Source organism: Python bivittatus, unplaced genomic scaffold (assembly GCF_059951505.1).
Source record: "Python bivittatus isolate LINGU-HERP-01145 unplaced genomic scaffold, Pbiv_v1 ctg000700_np1212, whole genome shotgun sequence".
NCBI lineage: Eukaryota > Metazoa > Chordata > Lepidosauria > Squamata > Pythonidae > Python > Python bivittatus.
In genome coordinates, this window is record NW_028277098.1 from 46,204,642 (window position 1) to 46,225,814 (window position 21,173).

General features: G+C 35.5%; 1 protein-coding gene across 3 annotated transcripts in view; it reads left to right on the forward strand.

Annotated features, from left to right (window-relative positions):
- Positions 1–21,173, forward strand: part of BEND5 (BEN domain containing 5) — a 949,534-nt gene that overhangs the window by 340,239 nt on the left and 588,122 nt on the right. For all 3 annotated transcript variants that reach the window (XM_088153213.1, XM_088153214.1, XM_088153222.1), the window contains exon 5: positions 762–978. In XM_088153213.1, the coding sequence (XP_088009339.1) occupies positions 762–978 (217 nt within the window). The remainder of the gene's footprint in view (positions 1–761; positions 979–21,173) is intronic.

Here is a 21,173-nt window from a genome sequence, read left to right on the forward strand (position 1 = left end):
GATTCTCTCATGCAAATTTCATTTTTGGAAAATATACCTTTGTTCATCTCCCTGCTGTGACTTTTTTCTATTATCCTATAATTGATTTCCCTATAGTTTCAACATACTGTTTCAAGAAATAGTACGCTTTTCTCTTTTTTTGTAACTATTTAATAAAGTACCTCTAAACTACTTATTTAGCAAGATATGAAGCAACATGATAATTTTGGAAGACTCTTTTATTTGGCCTTAAATGAGTTGAATTTTCCAATATCCCCATGAGGTTCCATCATGCCTATATGATATAGTTTAGAACATATTTGGTCTTGTTCTGTAGTCATTTTTACACTATGACATGCTTTTTCCATAGCTATCCACTTATATGACATTAATTTCAATGAGACAAGGCTGGTAAATCAAATCATGGATCTGTGGGGAATGTCCTTCTCTTTGTAGCAGACTTGAATATATTAGAGGACTTTATGTTATAAGGTCTTTGTGTTTGAGGGAAAAGAAAGGAACTTATTTTCAAAGCCGTTACCAAGAATAGACTGCATAAGTTCTTCCAAATGACATAGCCCTTGTCTGATGGTCTCTTTTTAATTAATAACCTCCTTAATAACATACACAAAATAAACAAAGGATTTGCACAAAGTTTGAGCTCACAGAATCTATGGATGCCAATATCTTGTTTCCATTTGCCTTTATTGTTGCATTGTAATTCATGTATTTTCTGATATATATTCTCCCTGATAGCTAGCTTGTCTTATTTTATTTTTCAGGCAAAGACTTCCACCCAAAAATGTGTATTATTACCGCTGCCCTGATCACAGGAAGAGCTATGTTATGTCATTTGCTTTTTGTTTTGACCGAGAAGATGACATATATCAGTTTGCTTACTGCTACCCTTATACTTACACTCGTCTTCAACATTATCTGGATAACTTAGAGAAGAGGAACATGGAGTATTGCTGCAGAGAGCTTCTAGGAGTTAGTGTGGTGAGTAGTAGTAACATTTACCACTCCTAATGTTTTCTTATGGATATCTGGATCTCAGTGGTGAAACATGAAGAGCAATTAATCATCTCAGCTAATGGAACAATGAATCTATATATTTATTTGCTACTGTCACAGATATGACACGTAGCTTAGTTGCTTAATGAAATATATACAAATGCCAATAGAACTTCACATAAAAGCCCAACTATGACACAGACATGTTGAATGGTATGAATTTGCAGCACATGCAATATACTGATATTGGAACATGAATAGCATGAATTTGTTTCCATAATTATTATATGAGAAATATAGCATAAGCTTTGCTGATAACACCTTCATTTTCTTTATGTTCACCAATATTTTGTTCAAAAGGCTATGTGCTTCTTCATAATTGGATTTATTTTACATGGCTTTATGTAAAAGATACCTACATGTGGTGCCCTTCATCAATATAGGATTAATTTATTTAGTGGATTTAGAAGACCTCCCCCACCTCCCAAGTCCATAAGACTCTGATTGTACTGAAGACAGATATAAATAACGAACACGTAGACTTGCCTTTCCTGAGTTTTGTCCGGGCTTCTTGAGTTTAATTACAAAAAATGGAGCGTTCAGCAGTATTAGTTGCCAGTGGGATATCTTTGGTCAAGGTTATGCTAGAGCAGTTCTGTGGAACTGTAAAACTTAAAATTGTAGCATTTCCTATGGAGGTGCAGAGATCTCTGGAGATATGTTCTCATTTGATGTCAAGTTGAAAGAAGAGAATACTGTCATATTTTTAAAATTACCATTCTTTATTATTCACACTTTTAAGATACCTAAAAAAATGTTTTCTGTAACTGCAGGAAAATTAAAGAAAAAGAAAAATACAGAAAATAAACACACACACACACACACACACACACACACACTAAAGACCCACCCAGTAAAAACAACCAATAGACAAAATAGGGCTGAAGAGTGTTTAAGGGCCCAGAAAATGCAGCTTATCCTCTTAGTTTTTACAGAATACTGTAGGAGTTCAGCTTGAGAAGGTCTTGTCCTCAGGGGCTCTTGGTTCCATTCCCACAAAAAAGGATCCAAAATTGGCTTAAAATATCCATGATTTGGGTTTTGGGAGGAATGGTTAAGTGTGGGTATCTCCCATTTCTACCTTTAATTTTGAATTGAAAAAAAATGTGCAGCTAATATTCTGCTAGTGTTCAGAACTATTTTTGACTGGGGCTATCTCTAGGTGCTCAGGACCCCAAAATGGGATGGGAGCTTGCTTGGGAATCAACACATTTGAAGGTTTTAATATCATGTAGACAATAAGGAAGATAACCTTCATAGAGATGCAGAACCTGTTGCATTTTTAAAATCCAGAATAAGATTACATTTGGAAGTGGCTAAGGAGATGCCTCCCTAATTCACTGAAGTACAAGAATGGGGAGGAGGTACAGCACAATCAGACTTGCAAGATTCTGTTATTATAGCCAATCTCAGTAAAAGTAGTTTTACCCTTCCTGTAGAGTTGATTTTTTGGTCTGGTCTACCTAGTGGGACTGACATCAATCTTGCAAGTCTGATTTTTGAAACTTGGTTCTCACAGCTACAGGTTGTCATTGGGTTACAGTGGCAATTGGGACCAGAATTTCTGTCGCTAAGCGATGCGGTCATAAAGTGTGATATCACATGGCCACATCACTTAGTGACAGCAATTCCAGCAGTCCTGGTTGCAGTTATAAACCCAGGACTGCACAGGTCTTTAAGTGGAAAGAGGTGGGAGTCTCAGGCAAGTAGGCTGGTAGGTACATGAGTGCTATGGGGGGGGGGCTGGTGGGGCTATGGGCAAGTGCTATGGAGCACAGGCAGGTGAAAAAGCAGCAGGAGCGGGAACAACTTCCCCATTGACTTTGCTTGTGGGAAACTAGCAGGGAACTCGGGAAATTATGACCACATGAACATAGCTCACTGCAATGTTGTAATCGTGAGCTGGGCACCAAGTGCCCAGATCGCAGTCACCTGACCATGGGTACACTGCGATGGCCGGAATTCTGAGGACAGATCATAAGACCCCCTCTTTCAGTGCCATTGTAACTTTGAATGGTCGCTGAACAAGTGGTTGTATGCCAGAGCCTACCTGTATATCTTCTGTTTCATGCATATTTTGTAATATGGGAGTAATAGTAGAATTACCCTTTTGTGTCATAACTGTGGAACATGTCTGTCAGATCCTTACATATAATCTAATTGTTTAAAATCTTGGTTTGTCTCAATGTAATATTTTCCTACAATATCTTATGAATAATAAAATCATTTTAATATTTTGTTGCTGATGTCTAGTTTAAAGGGACTGGCTATCTGGTTCATCTGAAATTTTCAGTGGTTGAGGAAGTTTGTTGGTGTATAAAGTGGCTTTCAAAAGCAAAATATTCCGTTGGGTTTACTACATTACAAATATAAAGAAGTCATGCTAAGGTTATTCAGAAACTGCTAACTCAATCATCATTTTGCACGTATATTTTCAGGCTTATCACATTTGGGTTTCTACTCTCTCTCTCTCTGAGAAGTACTACAATTAAATCAATAAATACTTCCTGAAATTGTATGGAAATTAGACATGAAACAACAATATAGACTTGCGGTGGTATTAAGATGGTGGTTGCTGAGTGAAATGACAAAGCTTTTATAAGCATGAAGATAAATAGATCTCATGTTTTTTTTATTATAATATATCCCCTGAGGCCTTCTGAGCATCAGAAATTTGCCAAATAATCTAGGAAAAGAATTGTCCTCCAAGCTTGGTAGACTTTCATTCATATGCTCGTTTGACACGCACTGTCTTTGGAAATATGGACTTCCTGAGAGTTATTATTCATCTCACTCTGTGCTTAAGCCTTCCTGACTCCATTCTTACAGACTCGTGCTACCAGCTGCAGTTCTCCATAGTCATCAACCCCTTCTTTCATCTCCTATATACTATTACTATTATATTTGTAACTGAATGAATAATGTTTAGCAAATGAATGCACTGAATAAGATTATTGGCTTTTGTGTTTCTGCATGCATGTTTCTTAGCTATTTCACTGTCTGGAAACATTCTGCTTACCAGTTTATTCAAACTGTCATTCATATAAATGACAAATTGTGCTGCAGATAAAGGAGAGAAAAAAACTTTAAAAGTAGATGTATGAATTCTGCTCTGTCACTGGTTTGTGTGGATTGGACAACATGTTTCACGTGCTTAGGAGAATCTTAAACCTTTCTGATGTTGTTTTTGTACCATGCCGGCTGGTTCTGACATGATATGTTTACATGAAGGACCCCACTATGAGTTATTGCATACATACAGGTGCATGTTTTAAAATAAAGTTTTCATTTCCTCAGCATAATATGAAGAAATAAATGAGGTTTCATAATATTTTTGCTTGGGTTTCTGCTTTAGCATAATAGAACAATAAGATTTTGGAAGTAACATACTGTGTTGGATCAGCAAGGCCCCAGCTTAACCAGTTTTCTAAAATAAAGTAGTGCCTTCGGGAAGAAAAGTGCTTAATTACAACTCTAAGTCAGGTTATAGAAATAAATGTTTTAGATAAGCAAGACTCTTTACTTTATTCTTCTAAGCAGTTTTTGAAAATAAAATAATTTTTCTGGAAGTAGAAATCTTCCTTTGTCAACTGTTGTAAATGAAAGAGCAATAACTAAATACCTGAAGTTTCTGATGTATATCTGGGCCATTCCCATCTCCTGTATCCGTGACAATTCTCTCAGTGCTTGTGCATTGGAAGCAAACCACATCTGACCAGTTGGGGGACATTCACTATTATGCATCTGTTCTGTCTCTGTGTCATATTTAAATGGCAATTTATAGATGCATTTCAATAGATGATCTTGATTCTGTATTTCAAAATCTGCCATCTTTCTCGAGGTCCGTCCTCTTTCTTGAGATCCCTTTTTATTCTTCCAGTAATTTTTAAGTACATTAATCATGGTCAATTCCTGCCTTCATTGGGCAATTCTTGATGTGTCTTTAATCTATTTTCTGAATCTGTATATACCATATTGGCATAAGTGATTACATCTTTCTTGCTATAATGATCCTTGAAATAACAAGCATTTGACAGTGATGCTGATGATAAAATAGCTGGACTTATCCTTATTCTCAGAAGGTTTCAAATTTTTAGCAGACTTTGTCATATAGCATGTCTCTTCAGACTCTTTTCTTTTTTGCTTATTATTTGTCCTGTTGATTTCAGTGGGGTCTAAATTTGCATAGGATCCAGTCCAATGTATTTCGAGTAACCATTTTTTAAAAAATCAACTCCAGAATTCTAAATCAAGCTTGTAGATAATTTTTCCATTTTGCTTTCTGAATGTTATAGAACAAAATAAATGGCTGAAGTTCCATACTCAAGAAAGTTTGAGTTTAATGGCTCTTTAAGAATGAGAAAGCAGAATTAACCACAGATTGTTATGATTTGTTTTATGGCAGGAAAACTTGGTGAATAGAATAATGATCAGTGGACTGTATGTTATGTTGTTTACTGTCAATCTATACAAGCCTCTGTTGTACAACTATATAAAGCATATATATATAAATATATTAACTTTATTTTTTCTGTGGGACATTACAAAGTAATTGTTTCGTTGACTACTACATGGAAAAATAGTTGCCTGATCATAATTTCAGAAATAGAAATAATTGGGTTGATTCAGATTATTTTATCAAACTCTGTCTCCTTTTTTCCTGCTGAATTAAAGAAAAATTCATATTCAGTGCGATTATGAAGCATTAGTTTTAGTAGCCACTTTTATAAACTGGCAGACTTTGAACAATACAAAAATCTAACAAATATAGTTCAGTTGACTTGTCAAATGTCCTCTATTTGAAAGCCAATAGGAGAGTTATCCAGAGAATCTTCATTAGTTATCAGCATACATTCATGTATGAAGGGTTTGACTGGATTTAAGTAAGTGGGGAAGGTGATATTTGTGTTTTATTAGGATTAATTAATTAATTATCAAGAACCATGCTTGAACCTCTGCTTGAAAATTGTCCTGCTAATATCAGTTAAGCTCAAACCCTTTAGGTTTTGGTTTGGAACTCGTTTTATCTCCTTTTGGATCCATAGCTCCTAATCATCACCACCATTGCTGTCTCAGCCCTTACTTCTTTTCCTTTCATGGTCTTACATGGATGAAGATCTCAGGGAACTCAGCACCAATGTCAGGCTTTATATCAGATATGGTAGTAACTCTCAGCTATCCAGACATTTCACCCCATATTCAGAACTTGCTTACAATAGAAGCTCACAAGTATAACATGAGTAGATAAATCATTTTATATATACTGTATGTTTGCTCCAAATTTAAATTCTAGGCCTTTTCATTCTACCTTTCTGAGTCAATGACAGTTTGACTTTTTTCTTTCTAACTTGAGATTGGAAGCCACCTGCTCAGTGTTTATGTAACAGTTCTATATAGTCTGAAAATCACAAGTTGTCACCACCAGCTTCAGCATTCACAACTAGGAAATTCTTTTCCTGCTCATCACTTTCCTTCCATTAATACGGAGACAAGGAAATTACATTTCTCAAAGATTCTTGCTCTGGTATGCCACTACTACAGCTTCTATTTAGATATCCTGAAAGAAGAAAGAGGTGAGAAACCGATGCCAATATCACCATTATTGCATTGCCCTGTTACTAGGTAGATTTAAGAGAATGAAAGAAATTGGAAATCTGATATTTCAAAAAGTTCACAAAGAAGGCATGATCATCAAGAGATGGTGAAAGCATGATCCATCAGCTTACTTATTCTTAACTGTTTGTTTTACTTTTAAATGAATTTAATTTACTATTATCGTCAAGGAAACATTGAGGTGACACAAGAGCAGTTTGCAAGCTAATCCAGATCCAGATCCAGATCCAGTTTTGTTTTTGTTTTAATTGGGTGATTCCTGCATTTCTTGAATACTTATTTAGTGGTCCACAACTGCAGAACATTTGGGAAAGCTTTAACTGTTCTCCAGAATGCCTTAAGAACCAAGTCTCTGTAGACTAGATCGTGGTTTGATAAGTTGCGCAAGGTATTTAGTGAATGTTGGTCAATTTGTTTTCTCTGAAGTGACGCTTGGAATGATTTCTTCTTACATTATGTATTTCTTTTTATATTAAGTCTGAAATAATTAATAGCAATTAATAGGAGTTGCACTTAGAAAATATCCTTCAGTCAAACTAATACCTTATGGTGAAGAACATTTGAATTTGTTTTATTCCCTTTTGCAATGTCAATATTCCACAATGTTTAGGTGACTAGATAAGTATAAAATATCTATACATAACTGGTTTTTTATAACTTATTTTTTAGATCTGAAATTTATTAAAAACATTTGAAAGCACTTCAGAAACAAGATAGTATTTCATTATATTCACTGAAATTGAATTGTATTCTAAATAGTGTAGCAGATGGTGACCTTGGGGGGAAGGGCAAAGGTCTAGTACAATTGATCATGTCTTACCTCATGCAACCTTTTTAATCTGGTAGTTTCATTTAAAGTTGGCCAACAGCCAAGCAGCTTTCATTCACTGCTATTATGTTATCTGGATCTTGGCCCTCTGATGGCTTTCTTGGATAATTCTACCTGGTATAAGGATAATGATATAGGTTTAGTCATGCCTAGGATTAGGTGATCCAAAAGGCCTGCAGGAGCAACACAATTATTTATTGTTCCCAACCAGTCCTATGAACTACATAAACTCTTGACGGAGAGCTCAAATTCTGCAGAATTTTAGGCTACAACATTGTATCTTAACCTTTAGAGTTCACTGTCAACTTATCAACATCCTGTGAGCAATTATCATCTATAAGATGTAACCCAATGGCAATATTTACAGCTACAACATTTGTTAATATCGTTGTTTGGATCAGCAGCATTTTCAGCTTCCAAGGTACCTGAGATACTAGAACAACTGGTTAAATCCTTTAAAACTAAAAAACCTACTACTAGTTTTTATAGATATTTGTTATCAATAAATTAATTTGATGTGCAGATGTTAAGAAATGAGTGGAATAAAGAATTAGAGGTTCCTATATTGCCTAGACAATGGGACAGTATTTTAACTTCTATAGCAAGAGTGTCAATAGACCTCAAATTATGACTTATACAACAAAAAATGATATTTAGATTTTATTGGACTCTACTACATTTGTATAGAAAAGGATTGTCAAAAACTGTATTTTTTTGAAGATGTAATAAGGAAAATGCTTCTTTAAAACATATGATTCTACAGTGTCCTATACTTACCAAGTTTTGGGAGAAAGTAGTGGATTATATAAATGCAATTGTGCTAACGAAAGCTAAAATCTTCAGAGGATAATATTCTTTTGAACTATATACCTAGTGCATGGAACTTGACAATTGGACAATGTAAATGGATTCTCCATGCCCTTACTATGGCCAAAGACTGATATTGCAGCATTGGAAAGATAAATGTATGGCCCCATTTATTCAATGGATTGAAGATCTGATTGCACTTGCCGCTTATGAGTGGATTGCCTATAGATGTAGGCTTTGTATGGACAAGTATAATGAAATAGGGTCTCATTTATACAAATACAGTAAGTTAAAAAACATAAAAGATAAATGTATTAGAAATACATACGTACTTGAATAATACTAGCATTAGATAAGTATATTTAGAATTGTAATTGTTCATTGTTATAATTAACATGTTTTTTCCCTTTGTTGTATTTTTTCACTTTTTTGTTAAAACACTTATGTGTTTTTTTTGTTAAAACACTTATGTGGCCTCTCCTTGACAATGTATGTATTTCCATCATTATTATCTTTGTATTTCGTTCTTTTTCTTTCCTTTTTCTGATTAATTAAAAAGTAATAAAAATTAATTTTAAAAAAATCCTGTGAGCAACCCTTCTCATCCTCGGCAGAAACCCTGATTTGACTAGGACTGTATGTAAGCCAGAACAGATTTAGTGGCATCCTTTAAAGTTTACAAATCTCGTAAATGTCCCACCATAACAGGTCTCAAAAGAAGCTATACAAATTTAATAAAAAGAAGCAAACTTTTATACAGACCAACTGGGACTGACTTTTCCTAGCCACAATGAATAGAAATACTATTCTTTTTTGGAAAATAATTGAAAGCTTCATAACTAATAGGATAGTTTGGCAGAAGTTAAGGTTTTGTCTGAGAAATGGGATGTATTTTACAGTAAGCTGTACAGGTCCTTCTCCATTAGCTCTTTGCCTCAACTCACACCTTTAAACAGCATTTTCCTTTGGCCAATGGTCTCTCATCTAGAAATTGTTAAATTAATCAATAATTTTAAAAATGGAAAAGCCCCCAGTAGTGATATGATCTGATCATTCTATAACTGTCCCACTTAGTAAGAAAGACAACAGCACAGATTCCTCGCCCAATCAGTCTTCTAAGTGATACTAGCAAATTAAATGCACACCTTCTACTGTATAAGCTTCTGAATTGGCTAAAACAGGAGAAATTTCTTGCTAAATACATAGGCTTTAGACAAGGCAAGTTGACTATGGATCAATCCACTATCTTACAGTTCTTAGCAGAGGCATGTATGGATGTGTACCCCTTCTCCTTATATGTCACCTTTAATGATTTAAAATCCGCTATTGATTCCATCCATAGAGAAAGACTCTGGTGGAAGTTGTTTCATTCACCCATAGATTGGATACTTAATTAGGATGTTGCACAAAAGTGTAGATACAATAGTTAGATATGGTAATAGCAGCCATCTCTCTGCTGATATTATAATTCAGAAAGGAGTAAAACAAGGCTATATTCTGGCCCCTCTTCTTTTCAATATTTATTTAACCAAAGTAGAATCCTACTCCTTAAACTTAATAATAGACAGCTGGCTGAACTTTATGCCGATGATGTGGCCATTCTCTTCTTCTCTCAGGTTGGCCTTAGAAGAAGTCCATAGGCTCTGGTGGACTACTAGTAGACTACTGTAAGAAAGAAAAGCTCACAATACACTATTTTAAAATCAAAATCTTGATTTATTTGAAAGGTCATGCTGTAACCATCAATGGCAGATAATAATAATTATACCAGGCTTTACCCTTCAAATGGCTTGGCATACTATTCTAATCCTTTGGAATCTGACCCATACAAATTAAATCTATTTTTGATAAGGCCAACAACAGTCTAAGGCCATCCTGGGTTTCTTTCACATCAAAGAAGGGAAGAACAAATCTGCTGCTATAAAACTCTTTAAAGCCAAATCCATCTTCCAGATGTTATATGGTTCTCAGGTATGTGTACATAATAACTTAAAGCCATCAGACACCATCCAGTCCAGATTCCTAAGAACAGTATTCCAAGTATCTTTGAGTAATCCATTTAGAAATTGAGATATTCCTGCTGGAATCTAGGGTCCACATATGCCGGTTCTATTTCTGGCTCAAGCTTGACTATTCCAGAGATTCCATGGCTGTCATAATTATTTTTCTTTCTAAAAATCAGAATTCATCTATGCTAGTATGACTTCATGCACTAAACACTCCTGGCTGTGGAGTTGTCAAGACCCGCTATCTGGCAGTGGGTGTTTGATAGAGCAGGATGGTCTAGGCAATCAATGCTGCCAAGATATAAACAGGAAAGCCTTCTTGCCAGCAAATTACCTATGTAGTGTTACCTGCCCAACACACTGTGGAGCTCTTTCCTTATCATGCTTTAATGTCTTACTCTCCACAATACTACAGTGGGTGTGTGTGTATGCCACTGGCTGTACTTCCTGAATGGTTAGTGCCCCACTTTTGTCAGACCACTTGAATTACAGCTGAAAGTCCTGACTTCACTCCCATCTGAGTGTGTTTCCTTTCAACTTCAATGTGGTGGTGTACAGAGGCCAAATGCCAAAACAGTTATCCTTGTTCCAATATTTCTGGTCCTGACTGTAGATACTTAAAACTAATTGACTAAATTATAAAAGTACTTCATGAATAAAATACTAAACTACTAAACTACAAAATCACTAAAGTAAGTGAGTAGTGTTTATGCATGTGTATAAAATTTGCTTTATTATGGTCAGTGACTAGACAGCTGCAAAAGAAAGAATAAAAACATAAAACAGTACAGAAAACATATGAAAAGTGTGCATATTTATAAGATCTTCGTATTAGGAGAGTATTTCCTGCATAAGGCCATGGCAAGTGAAAGAAATTTTGCAGCTTCTAGAGATATTAGGGTTCTGGGTCCATTGTAAAAAGCAGATGAAAACGTCCTCAGAACAGGTCGAACTTCAGTGAGCAAGCAGAGCTATAAGGCTAAGGTGGATGTTGCTATAGAAAGAACATTGAAAGAACACAGGAATTAGAGTCAGTTTCCTCCATGTCATAGGGGCTGGTTCCCTGAGCAAAAGGGAAGGTACTGTTACACCTTCTCTGTAGTATTGTGGAGGGTATCCTTGTTCCAATATTTCTGGTCCTGACTGTAAATGTTTTAGTACTCTACTGCTTGTATCCATAGTGTTTTGTAGTTTGAACCATTTTCTTTATTTCTAGTAATTATCTAGGAGATGTAGATGAAAGGCATGTGGATGAAAGAAAATATAGTCTATGTATCTAAATCTGAATCTTGTAACTTTTTTTACAGAAATTGGTACAAAATACTGGTCAGTGACCATAATGAAGGTATGACTGCTGAAGATACCACTACTTCACTTATCTCTTACTCTATCAAATTTTCTATTAGCAAGAGTGGAACTGTGATTGATAACCAACCATTTTTTGACCAGATTTATTTATTTATTTATCAAATTTATATAGCCAGCCACCTATTTTGAATTATCTGAATGGCTCAGTCACTGCTGAGCGGGAAAAAGGAAAACTACATTACTTTTGGCATCCTGTCCCAGATTTGCAGAATGTCTTTTGTGCTGTAAAATTATGTGGCAGAATTTTTGCCACCCCCAACTCTTTTCAACTACGTTATGGGTATGGTTGCTATTTTGTTCATAATAACTTTCAGATTTATCCCATGAATGAAATAAGCTATTGACCATATTCTTTTGAGCTATAAGAACAAGATGATTTTTTTATATATAGATTTCCAATCCATGTCACTTTTGTATATATTTTTCCATATATTCATTCATCCCAGATTTGCACTGATCTCTTAAAAAAAAGTTTTCAAAAACTTTTGCATTTGGCTATATACCTAACTGCATATTTTATTTTTTCTTATCAATATGTGTATTTTTAAATGTATTTTATGTTAAAATATGCATTTTAAAATGTATTTTGATCAATTTGTTTTTACTGTGCCTCACTTTTCAGAAATGTCAAAGCTAATGGATAATTAACCAGCGTGGATTCATCCAGGAGGCATAGATTAAATCAATCTGTATCAAAATTTACAATGTTTTTTATGCATCTGTATATATTTTTTGGATTCTCTATAAGCCAGCATCATAAAATAACATTAAAAGAACATAAGCTATATACCACATTCTTCAATGAACGGACCACTGAGTTTGTTTGGTTTTTAAACTACTATGTTAGGGTTTCTTTTTCTCTTTCCAGTTAACAATTGAACTTTTCAATATTCTAATTCCAGAATTAATAACCATATCACAAATTGTCCTATTTACTGAACATCTGCACACACAGAAAGAGACACAAATGGTTTCTTTATCTGAAAAGTGCGTGAATTCTTTTTCCTTAAGGGACTTACTTTTATAGTAGGAAATGTGTGTGGGGAGAGGGGTTTTAATTTTCCTTTTGCTTTGGTGTGGAAAATCATGTTAAAATCAGGACTGCATTCCTTATGGATAACTCTGGCAACTTGGTGAATTGGCTTCTTTTTATTCTACAGTTTTCAGTTACAAACTAAATGCAGATGTAACTCCTCATAAATTTGTATTGGCTTCCATACTATAGCACTTTAAGACACTAAATGCTTTGGAATTCTTGCATTTCTTGCTCCTTCATCATGAATATAGACTTTGCTGTAGCTTTTATTTCTAGAGTTTCCCATTGTTCAAAAACTATCTTCTACTACACACACGATGAGCAGGTTCTAGCTTCACTGACTGGGAGTTTTTCTCTTTTCCACTAAACTCTTTCTTTGGATGGTTTGTCTAAAACAGACAGACAGCTGCCAACTCCATTCTACATGCATAGAAGCTTAGAAAGTTAATTTCAAATAAAACTGTATAGGAGTATTTTTGCTTTCTCCGAGTAAGTGGAAGTTTATGGGAGTGGAATGAGAGAAGAAAATTGCATGAGCTTGGACAGTCTTCTTTTGATAGTCAGAAGTTGCCTTCTCAGCCACCTCACAACTGACAGAATTTTGAGCATTCTGGAGGTGTTACAGAACACAATACCTTCCTCCAGAATAGAATGGATCAGTGACTGGGTGCTGCTTTATATAATTCATTCAAACAGCATTAACTATGCTAGTGCCATCATCTCCCTTTTGTGTATGAGAAGAATACTGATTGTCTTGTGTGAAAGTCTGTGCATTTCTACTCAGTGTGCACACATGAGAATATGCACTGTATTTATTTGTTAGATTTATGTCCTGTTTTTCGTTTGGGAGCTCAAGGCAGCATACATAATACTTCCTTATTCAATTTGTGTCACAGATACACATATGTATAAAAAGGGATGGTGTAGAAAACCACAAAGATGGCCTTAAAGGCGTCATGTGAAGACCACAGGCAAAAGGTGAACTCAGTCTGGGAAAACAAGATCATGTGAGAAAAAAACTTTAAGTTGCCTTGCCTTAATTCTCTTTGGTATAAGAGAAGGGAAAGGGAAATGATGTCAGGCTTTGAGGATTGTTATTATAACCTATATCAATGAAATAGTGTTGCAGTATTTCTTGTGGAGTGTATTTCCTGATGTGGAAGAGACAGAGCAAAAAGAAAAGAAAATATTTTATGGATCACCTAATTCTCTTATCATAATGGATATGTGTAGTCACCTGTAATCTCATTTGATTTACAGAAATAACCTTGAATATCTTGAATCCTGTGCCATGGACACATTCATTTCTCCTTCAGGACTGTTTCAGTGTTACTGTATCCCATGTGTAAAATGATTACGTATGAATATATTCCAAATAATAATGCTTTAATAATACTTGAGTGTCTTCTGGGCAGATAGGTAAGGTACAAAATGAATGAATGGATAAATGAATTATGCATGTGACTTGATGAACTGTATAGTGACTGGGTTCATCTGCTTGACATTTCTGCTTTGTGTGCACTTTTAATTTTTGCTTTGAGCTTATGCCACAATTGTTATCTGAATGGTATTGCTGGATTTAATTTGGTGGTTCACAGTAAAGATAGAATTAATCTCTTGAAGGTGAATATTTGTGGAGCAGCATAGGCTATATTGAGTTAGGTGGCATCTAACTGATTGTATGATAAGCACTTGGACTAATGGAATTTTAAAAGCAACAATCATCACTCTAGAATGAAAAAATGAATCTTCCTGCTTTTCTTTTCTTTTCTTTTCTTTTTTTAAATCTCTGTTATTAATGAGAGACATATGGCTAAACTGCCATGCGCTACTTTGAAAAAGGAATCTTTGAGTTCTGAAAGGGAATTTTCCTCTATCATTGCTTAACTTGTGTCAAGAGTGCTTTGCATATCAAAAGGACTTGGGGGATAGAACCCAGTTATATAAAGCATAAAGTTTCTTTACATAGAATCCTTTTGTAGTACCAACATTGAAAGTCTTCTTAAGTGGAAAATATAATTATGAATACCTTTCTAAAGGAAAATCCTTGATTACCTTTGATTTTTATTATTTATTTATTTTGCCCTTTGAAAAGGTTAGAGTTAACAGGCTGAGTTTCTTACTTGGTGCTGGCTGTTCCCAAGGGAAATCACCTTCCCATACAAACAGTTTCAATTGGGTTACATGGCTTTACTTTATGTTGTGCATTTGTTCACTGACAGGTTATATACACTGCAGGCTAAATATATATTGCTCTGTATTTGAGTACTGTTATTGTCCTGTATTTGAGGATTAGCCTGAAATAATGACAAAATAGGTATGTGGTGGAATGCTAGCTTTCAGACTTTAATTTAAAAAATGGGAAGATTATCCTTCTTGAAAAAGTACAAGGTTATTCTGTGGTAGAGCAAAAGTCAAATTTAGTCTAAACATCTGTATGACGATTTGTATAATTATATGTAATTTCTTCTAAGCATCATGTAGTTTATGCATTTAAATCCTGGTTTCATTATTCTTCAGTAAAATGGGAGAGTCAACTTTCCATTACTCTGTCGTTTATATTAAGCATGGTATCTCAGTAGCATTTCAGTAATAACCAAATTTCTGAGGAACTTTTAAATTGTTAGTTTCAGATGCTCTTAGAATTATTTAACTGTCATGCTATAAAACTATTTTGCAGCCATATTTATTATCCCCAAATGCCTCCAGGGCACAATAAATGGACTCAAAGACATTCTGAGGTAATAAATATGATGGCATCTGCTGTTGTTGCTTTACTCAGTGCTTCTCTTGTGAACACAAGACTAACACTTATTTCCTTTTCTTTCCTGTCAATTCGACCTTCGATATCTGTGCCAGCAGCTTGTTAGACATACAGGGCTCCTTCCTATGGACAATCCAAGGATCTGGCAGAGGGAGATCATAGTGGATGTGCATGTAAAGGGTACTGCTATGCAGTGAGAACCCTCAATTTTCTATCATTCTTTCAACATACAAGGAAATTCACATATAATCTTCAGATGCTGATCCTCAATCTCAGTCCCTGAAGCCTGGAAAAGCTTTGGAAACATAGTATTTCAGAGAGAAAAGCACTAGACTCTACTACTAGTTTGTATTATACTGATTGCAACTTCACCAAGACTCTTCCATTTATGTGCAGTGCATTAAGAAGCCCTCAGATCCATGGCAAACTATAACTCCTATGTAAGCATGCAGGTCCTTAATAGTATAAACTGACTTCTATCTGCTTACTTACAACTTCCTGAAGTGTGGTTCATGCAATATAGAAGTCACCTAGCAAAACTCTAAGCAGCTGCAGAAATGCATATAGGTGCTAGAGATTTTACGGAAACAATCCAGATATTCTGTCCAAAGAAGACTTTATATGACTAACTTTCAATCAAATATAATTCTTTAAAACAGCTCATCTATCTGACTTGAAAACTGCTTGGTATATTCTAAATCACTGGGTTGGTGTGACTGTTACAATAAGTAAGAATTCTTCAAATTTTGTCTTATTTATTTATTATACAGATTTATAGACTGCCTACTTCTGTGGCCTCAAAATAGCTTACGGACAGCCAAAAATGCAATACTACAAAACCAAAGTGCAATTAAATAATTATCTATTAGGCATCCTGCATACCATTAGGGCCCAAATGCTCTACAGAAGAGTCAGGTTTTAAGTAGCTTCCTAAAGGCTTGGAGGATGGGACATTCTGTGCCTTGGGGGTAAGGTGTTTCAGAGTATGGGGACTACAACCAAGAAAGCCTATCCTCTTTTCTCATATGGGGTGAGTATCCTCAGCAAGCGAACCCTACAGATACCCATGAGGTGACTTTTCAGAGAGAAGGCCTTGCAGGTACCTAACTGAAGCCATGTAGGGTACTTTGAACTGACCTGAGAACAACTGATACTGTGCAATTATATCTGCTGCAAACAGCAAATCTGAGTCCGCAAGTCAGACAGCTCAAGGATTCTAATCAGTAACATGCATGTTCTTTGGTTTATATTCTGTTGAAATATGCTTATTTCTTTATCTGGATACTGAATGTGGCTCTGTAATGTTCTGTTATTTCAAGGTTTACTGTGTTTTACTTCATTTAATAACAAGACTGCTTCTAAAAGAGGATTATTGACTCCTGCTATTGCTCACATTAAGTTAGTAAGATAAAAAATGTATGTGTGTACATACAGATATGCACAGATCTGGCACTGCTATCAGCATTTGATCCTTTATGAGTAAAATAACATATGCTGCACTATGTAAATGATGTCTAAAACATCTTCCCCTCACCTGAGAATCTTTTAGTCCATCGGACAAATGAAATGAAGAATTGCTGCACTTGAGCAAAATTTCCCTTGAGAGAATAAATTATACAGAAACCTCCAAGGACATCCCCAAACAAAAGTGGATTGATGCTCATCTAATTTCTCATACTCTTTGTTTTGACCTTCAAATATGCACTCCTTAACTGAAAGTTATAACTCTTTTTTTAAATTGATTCTTGCTCCTCACTGCTTTTCAGTATGTTGTGATTTTGAAATTTCATAGCCTGATAAAGTTTTGCAATAGCTTCATTTGTTCCCAACAAATACTTCCCAACGTTGAATGAATTTGAAAATTATGGATGCCTTTTTAAAAGCCAGATTGTTTATGCCAATTTGTAAAAGTATGGGATTTCCCCCCTGCATTTAATCTGTTCAACTAGTAAAGGATATAAAATAAAAATACTAAACTAGTATTTTTGTCTTCAGGGAGAGCCACAAAACAAGAACTAGAACCAGTGCATGATTAATTGTAAATTGCATATCAGAAATCTGGAAGACTTTTTTAAAAGATTTGTTTGTTAGTTTATATCCTGCCTTTCTTACAGAAGCTAAAGATAGCATACACAATGGTCCCTCCTCCTATTTTACCCCACAACAACCCTTGAAGCAGATTGTACTGAGAGAGTGCCAGGTCTCATAGTCACTTAGTGAGCTCAGGTTGGACTTGAACCTGGGCCTCCCTGATGCAAATGTACCCTGCAAATGTACCCTGAACCACTGTATCATGTGGGCTCTGTGTGTGTGTGTCTGTCTGTCTGTCTGTCTCCCTCTCTGTATACACGCACACACACAGACACACACACAAATTGCTTTGAAGGTCTATAAGTGTTAGAAAGTCAGCTAGTATCCATGATAGGAATAGTATGTACTAGCCGATGCAGTGTGGGAAAGAATTCAATTTCAGTTTACTTAATAAATTTTTCCTAGTGCTTTAGAGCTGTTAAAAAATAATATTTAGTTGCAAAATTACATAGCCATAGATGATAAATAAAACCTATCTGCAGTAACCCATGACAAGGGTGCTACCAGTAAGGGAAGAGTAGGACACCCTGAAGTGGACCTCAGTCTTGGGGCCTGCATCCATGTTGTTTTCTTGGCAGAAAGTGGGTTGGTTTTGCCTTTTTCTAGGATTCTTTTGATGTCCCAGTTTTGCCAAAAGCCTTGGAATTCCCAGATAGTCTGTAATCCAGGTCCTATCCAAAGCCATCACGGAGTAGCTTCCAAGAGTAGCCAAAGTTGGCTAAGTACTGCCCCCTGCTTGTAACATGTAAAATACTATTTTGTTTTTAAAACCAAGTATACAATGGTCATGTTTAATATCTCCTGTTCAAAAAGCCCCCATTTTCCTTATTACAAACGTATTTTCAAGCCTTTCTTCATTTAATTAAACAGAACAGAAAAAAAAGTTACTTGGTGGCAAGTAAGTAAGCCACTGCTGCTGCTGGAGATGGAAACTACAGTACATGTTGATGTTGTATATGTTCATCCATAAATCTATCCAATCATGCTTTCAGATTAATTCAAACAGTTTTGTATGGCTTTTAATCTAAAATAGTACTGTTTAGGCATTCTGATACTGGAGAGAGAGGGAGAGAGAGATGGGGCTAAGAACTGAAATTGCTAAGTTTGCAGAAGTATAAATCAAATTGGTTTGCTTTAAAATGCTGATCCATTGAAATTCTCAGGCATTACTGCCTATGTCTTCTCTGATATTCACTTTTACTCAGCTATACCAAACTCATAGGTTACAGTCCAGGACTTGTAGCTTTTAAAAAATTTTTAGTACTTAGGAAAGGGTCTTAAGCTCCTATTCCCTATAAAAGCCAAAATGCTTAAAACATAGGTCATATCGCTTTTATTCATGCTCCCACATGGTTATTCAGTTTAACATCTTGTACAGGATTGATGGTGTCTTGTCAGGAATACATCTTGAACGATGGTCAAGAAAAACAGAGAGAAGATGATCATGCATATATTGCTCATGTTGTGATGGTTGGTGGGGAGCAGGCTGCCAATTAAAATATATGCTCCAACCCCCAAACTTGTGCATAATGGTTGAGGAGTGGGAGGAAAAGCTGTTTGAAGCCTTTCTAGACCTGTAATGCAATGGACTAATGATAATCCTCCAGGAAACTTGTTTTTCCTCCTGCTTGCCAAGACATATTTTCTTCAAAGTTCCCTGCCAAAGCCAACTTCTGGCTTCTTACCAGCATCGTGGAGGTGGAGTAGCAATTCCAATAGATTAGTTGATGCGCAGGCAGAGCCCAATTGGCAGCAGTAAGAACAGCCTCCAGTTCTGAGATGTTCTCAGCCTAGAGTGATGTGTGATAATTTACTTGTTGTTCTGAATAGCAACAGGCTGATCACTGTTGAGAAGTAGATTGGGGGGTTTCAGACTATGGTCCTATACTGGAATTACTCTATTGCTTTCTTGTCTTTTTTATACAAATACAAATACAAAATACTTTAATGACCAAGTATAAAATATATACAAGGAATTTGTCTTCGGTGACGAACAGCAAGATCAACAGTGCGTTTGGATAGCAACAGAAAAATAATAAACAATAACACTACACAGTAAAATAACTTTTTCAAAGGAAGAAGCCACTGTCGTATGTAGTTAAACACTACATATCGAGTCATGTAGTGTTTAACAGAACAATGGCCCAAGGGAAAAAACTATTCTGATATCTAGATGTTTTAACATATGGTGCTCATATATCCACTCATATTTAAACTTTTAGCTTTCTATTCTCAAGCCTAACCCAAGTAAGTTCCTTTATGTCTTCCATTCAAATAGTTTGCAACCATTGAACCAGGCTGGTAGTCTGTCTTTTTTTTTTTTTTTTAATTACATATTCCTCTATGGAAAGCATGACATCAGAAACTGTAAGAATGTATGTATGTATGTATTCTGGATGGTTACTGAACCAGTTCAATAATTTTTTTGAAGCTGTCTATACAGAGTTCTGCAATCACCTTAAAGTTAAATTATCTTGACTGTGCAAGATAATAACTCTTCTAATCCCCCATGATAAAGCTACAATCAAAATGACATTTTATTTTCTTGCTTGGAAAATGTGTAGAAATGTTCTACAACATGTAGAAAGAAAGTATTGCAGTATACTTAGGGATCTTTGTATTAATGCCTTTTGAATTTTCTTCTGATGTCTGACGGTGGTCATCTTGTGCCATAGTATCGTTACTCTTAAAAATCCAGAAGGCTTCCCTAAGTATTTAGTGGTGTCTATTTTTTCCCCCCTAATCAGCACTGTAAGTCATAGACCCTTGCAAAATCCTAATAGTACAAATATCATCATAGGTTCATAAGTAGAGGGCCTTCTTGATTCATTTTTGTCACTGGAGGACCAATGACACCATTCTGATAAGGCTGATAGGGGTACCTTTTATCAGTTTGGGTTACTGCATCAAACAGCCTGATACTGGCATCAGACATTGTGACATACAGTACAAAAAGGCAGTGTTTATATCATGAAGTGAACACATGCCTATCAACATCATCATAGTTTGAGATATGTATGCATGTATCATTAACTACAATGTTATGTTGTCTGGAGGCTAAGATCTTCATGCAATGCCTGTATTTCAGAATTTGACTCTGAAACACAGCACTTTTCTATAGTTAACTTAATGCATTCCAAGAACTGCTGAATTCATAGTTGCTTCTGTAAAAATAATGAAAACAACATGACATGCATGATTGTAGCCTAAAAGTGAAGATTAAAAACCCACTGAAAGTGATGCAGGTGATCGGCACTTTCTCTTTTGTGTATCCTATGTATTGCATGTACTTTCTGACTCAGCAAGTGGTCAATGAACAGAATATCCTCTTTATGCACAAATGCTTACAGATTTAGGTAGCTGGATTAATGAGGATATTTGAGAAATACTAAATCTAGGCATAGCAATGTCATCCATGTGCTGATGCAACATTGATCAGATTTGTGAAACCTACTTTACACAAAACTCTAAACTCCTTGCCCCTAAACATTCATAAGGTGAAATATTTGAGATTTGTAAAAGTTTGCATTGCATGGAGAACATAAATAAAACCTTTTTCCTCCATTCTTATATTACTAGAATTCAGTGTCATGTTCCTAAACTGGA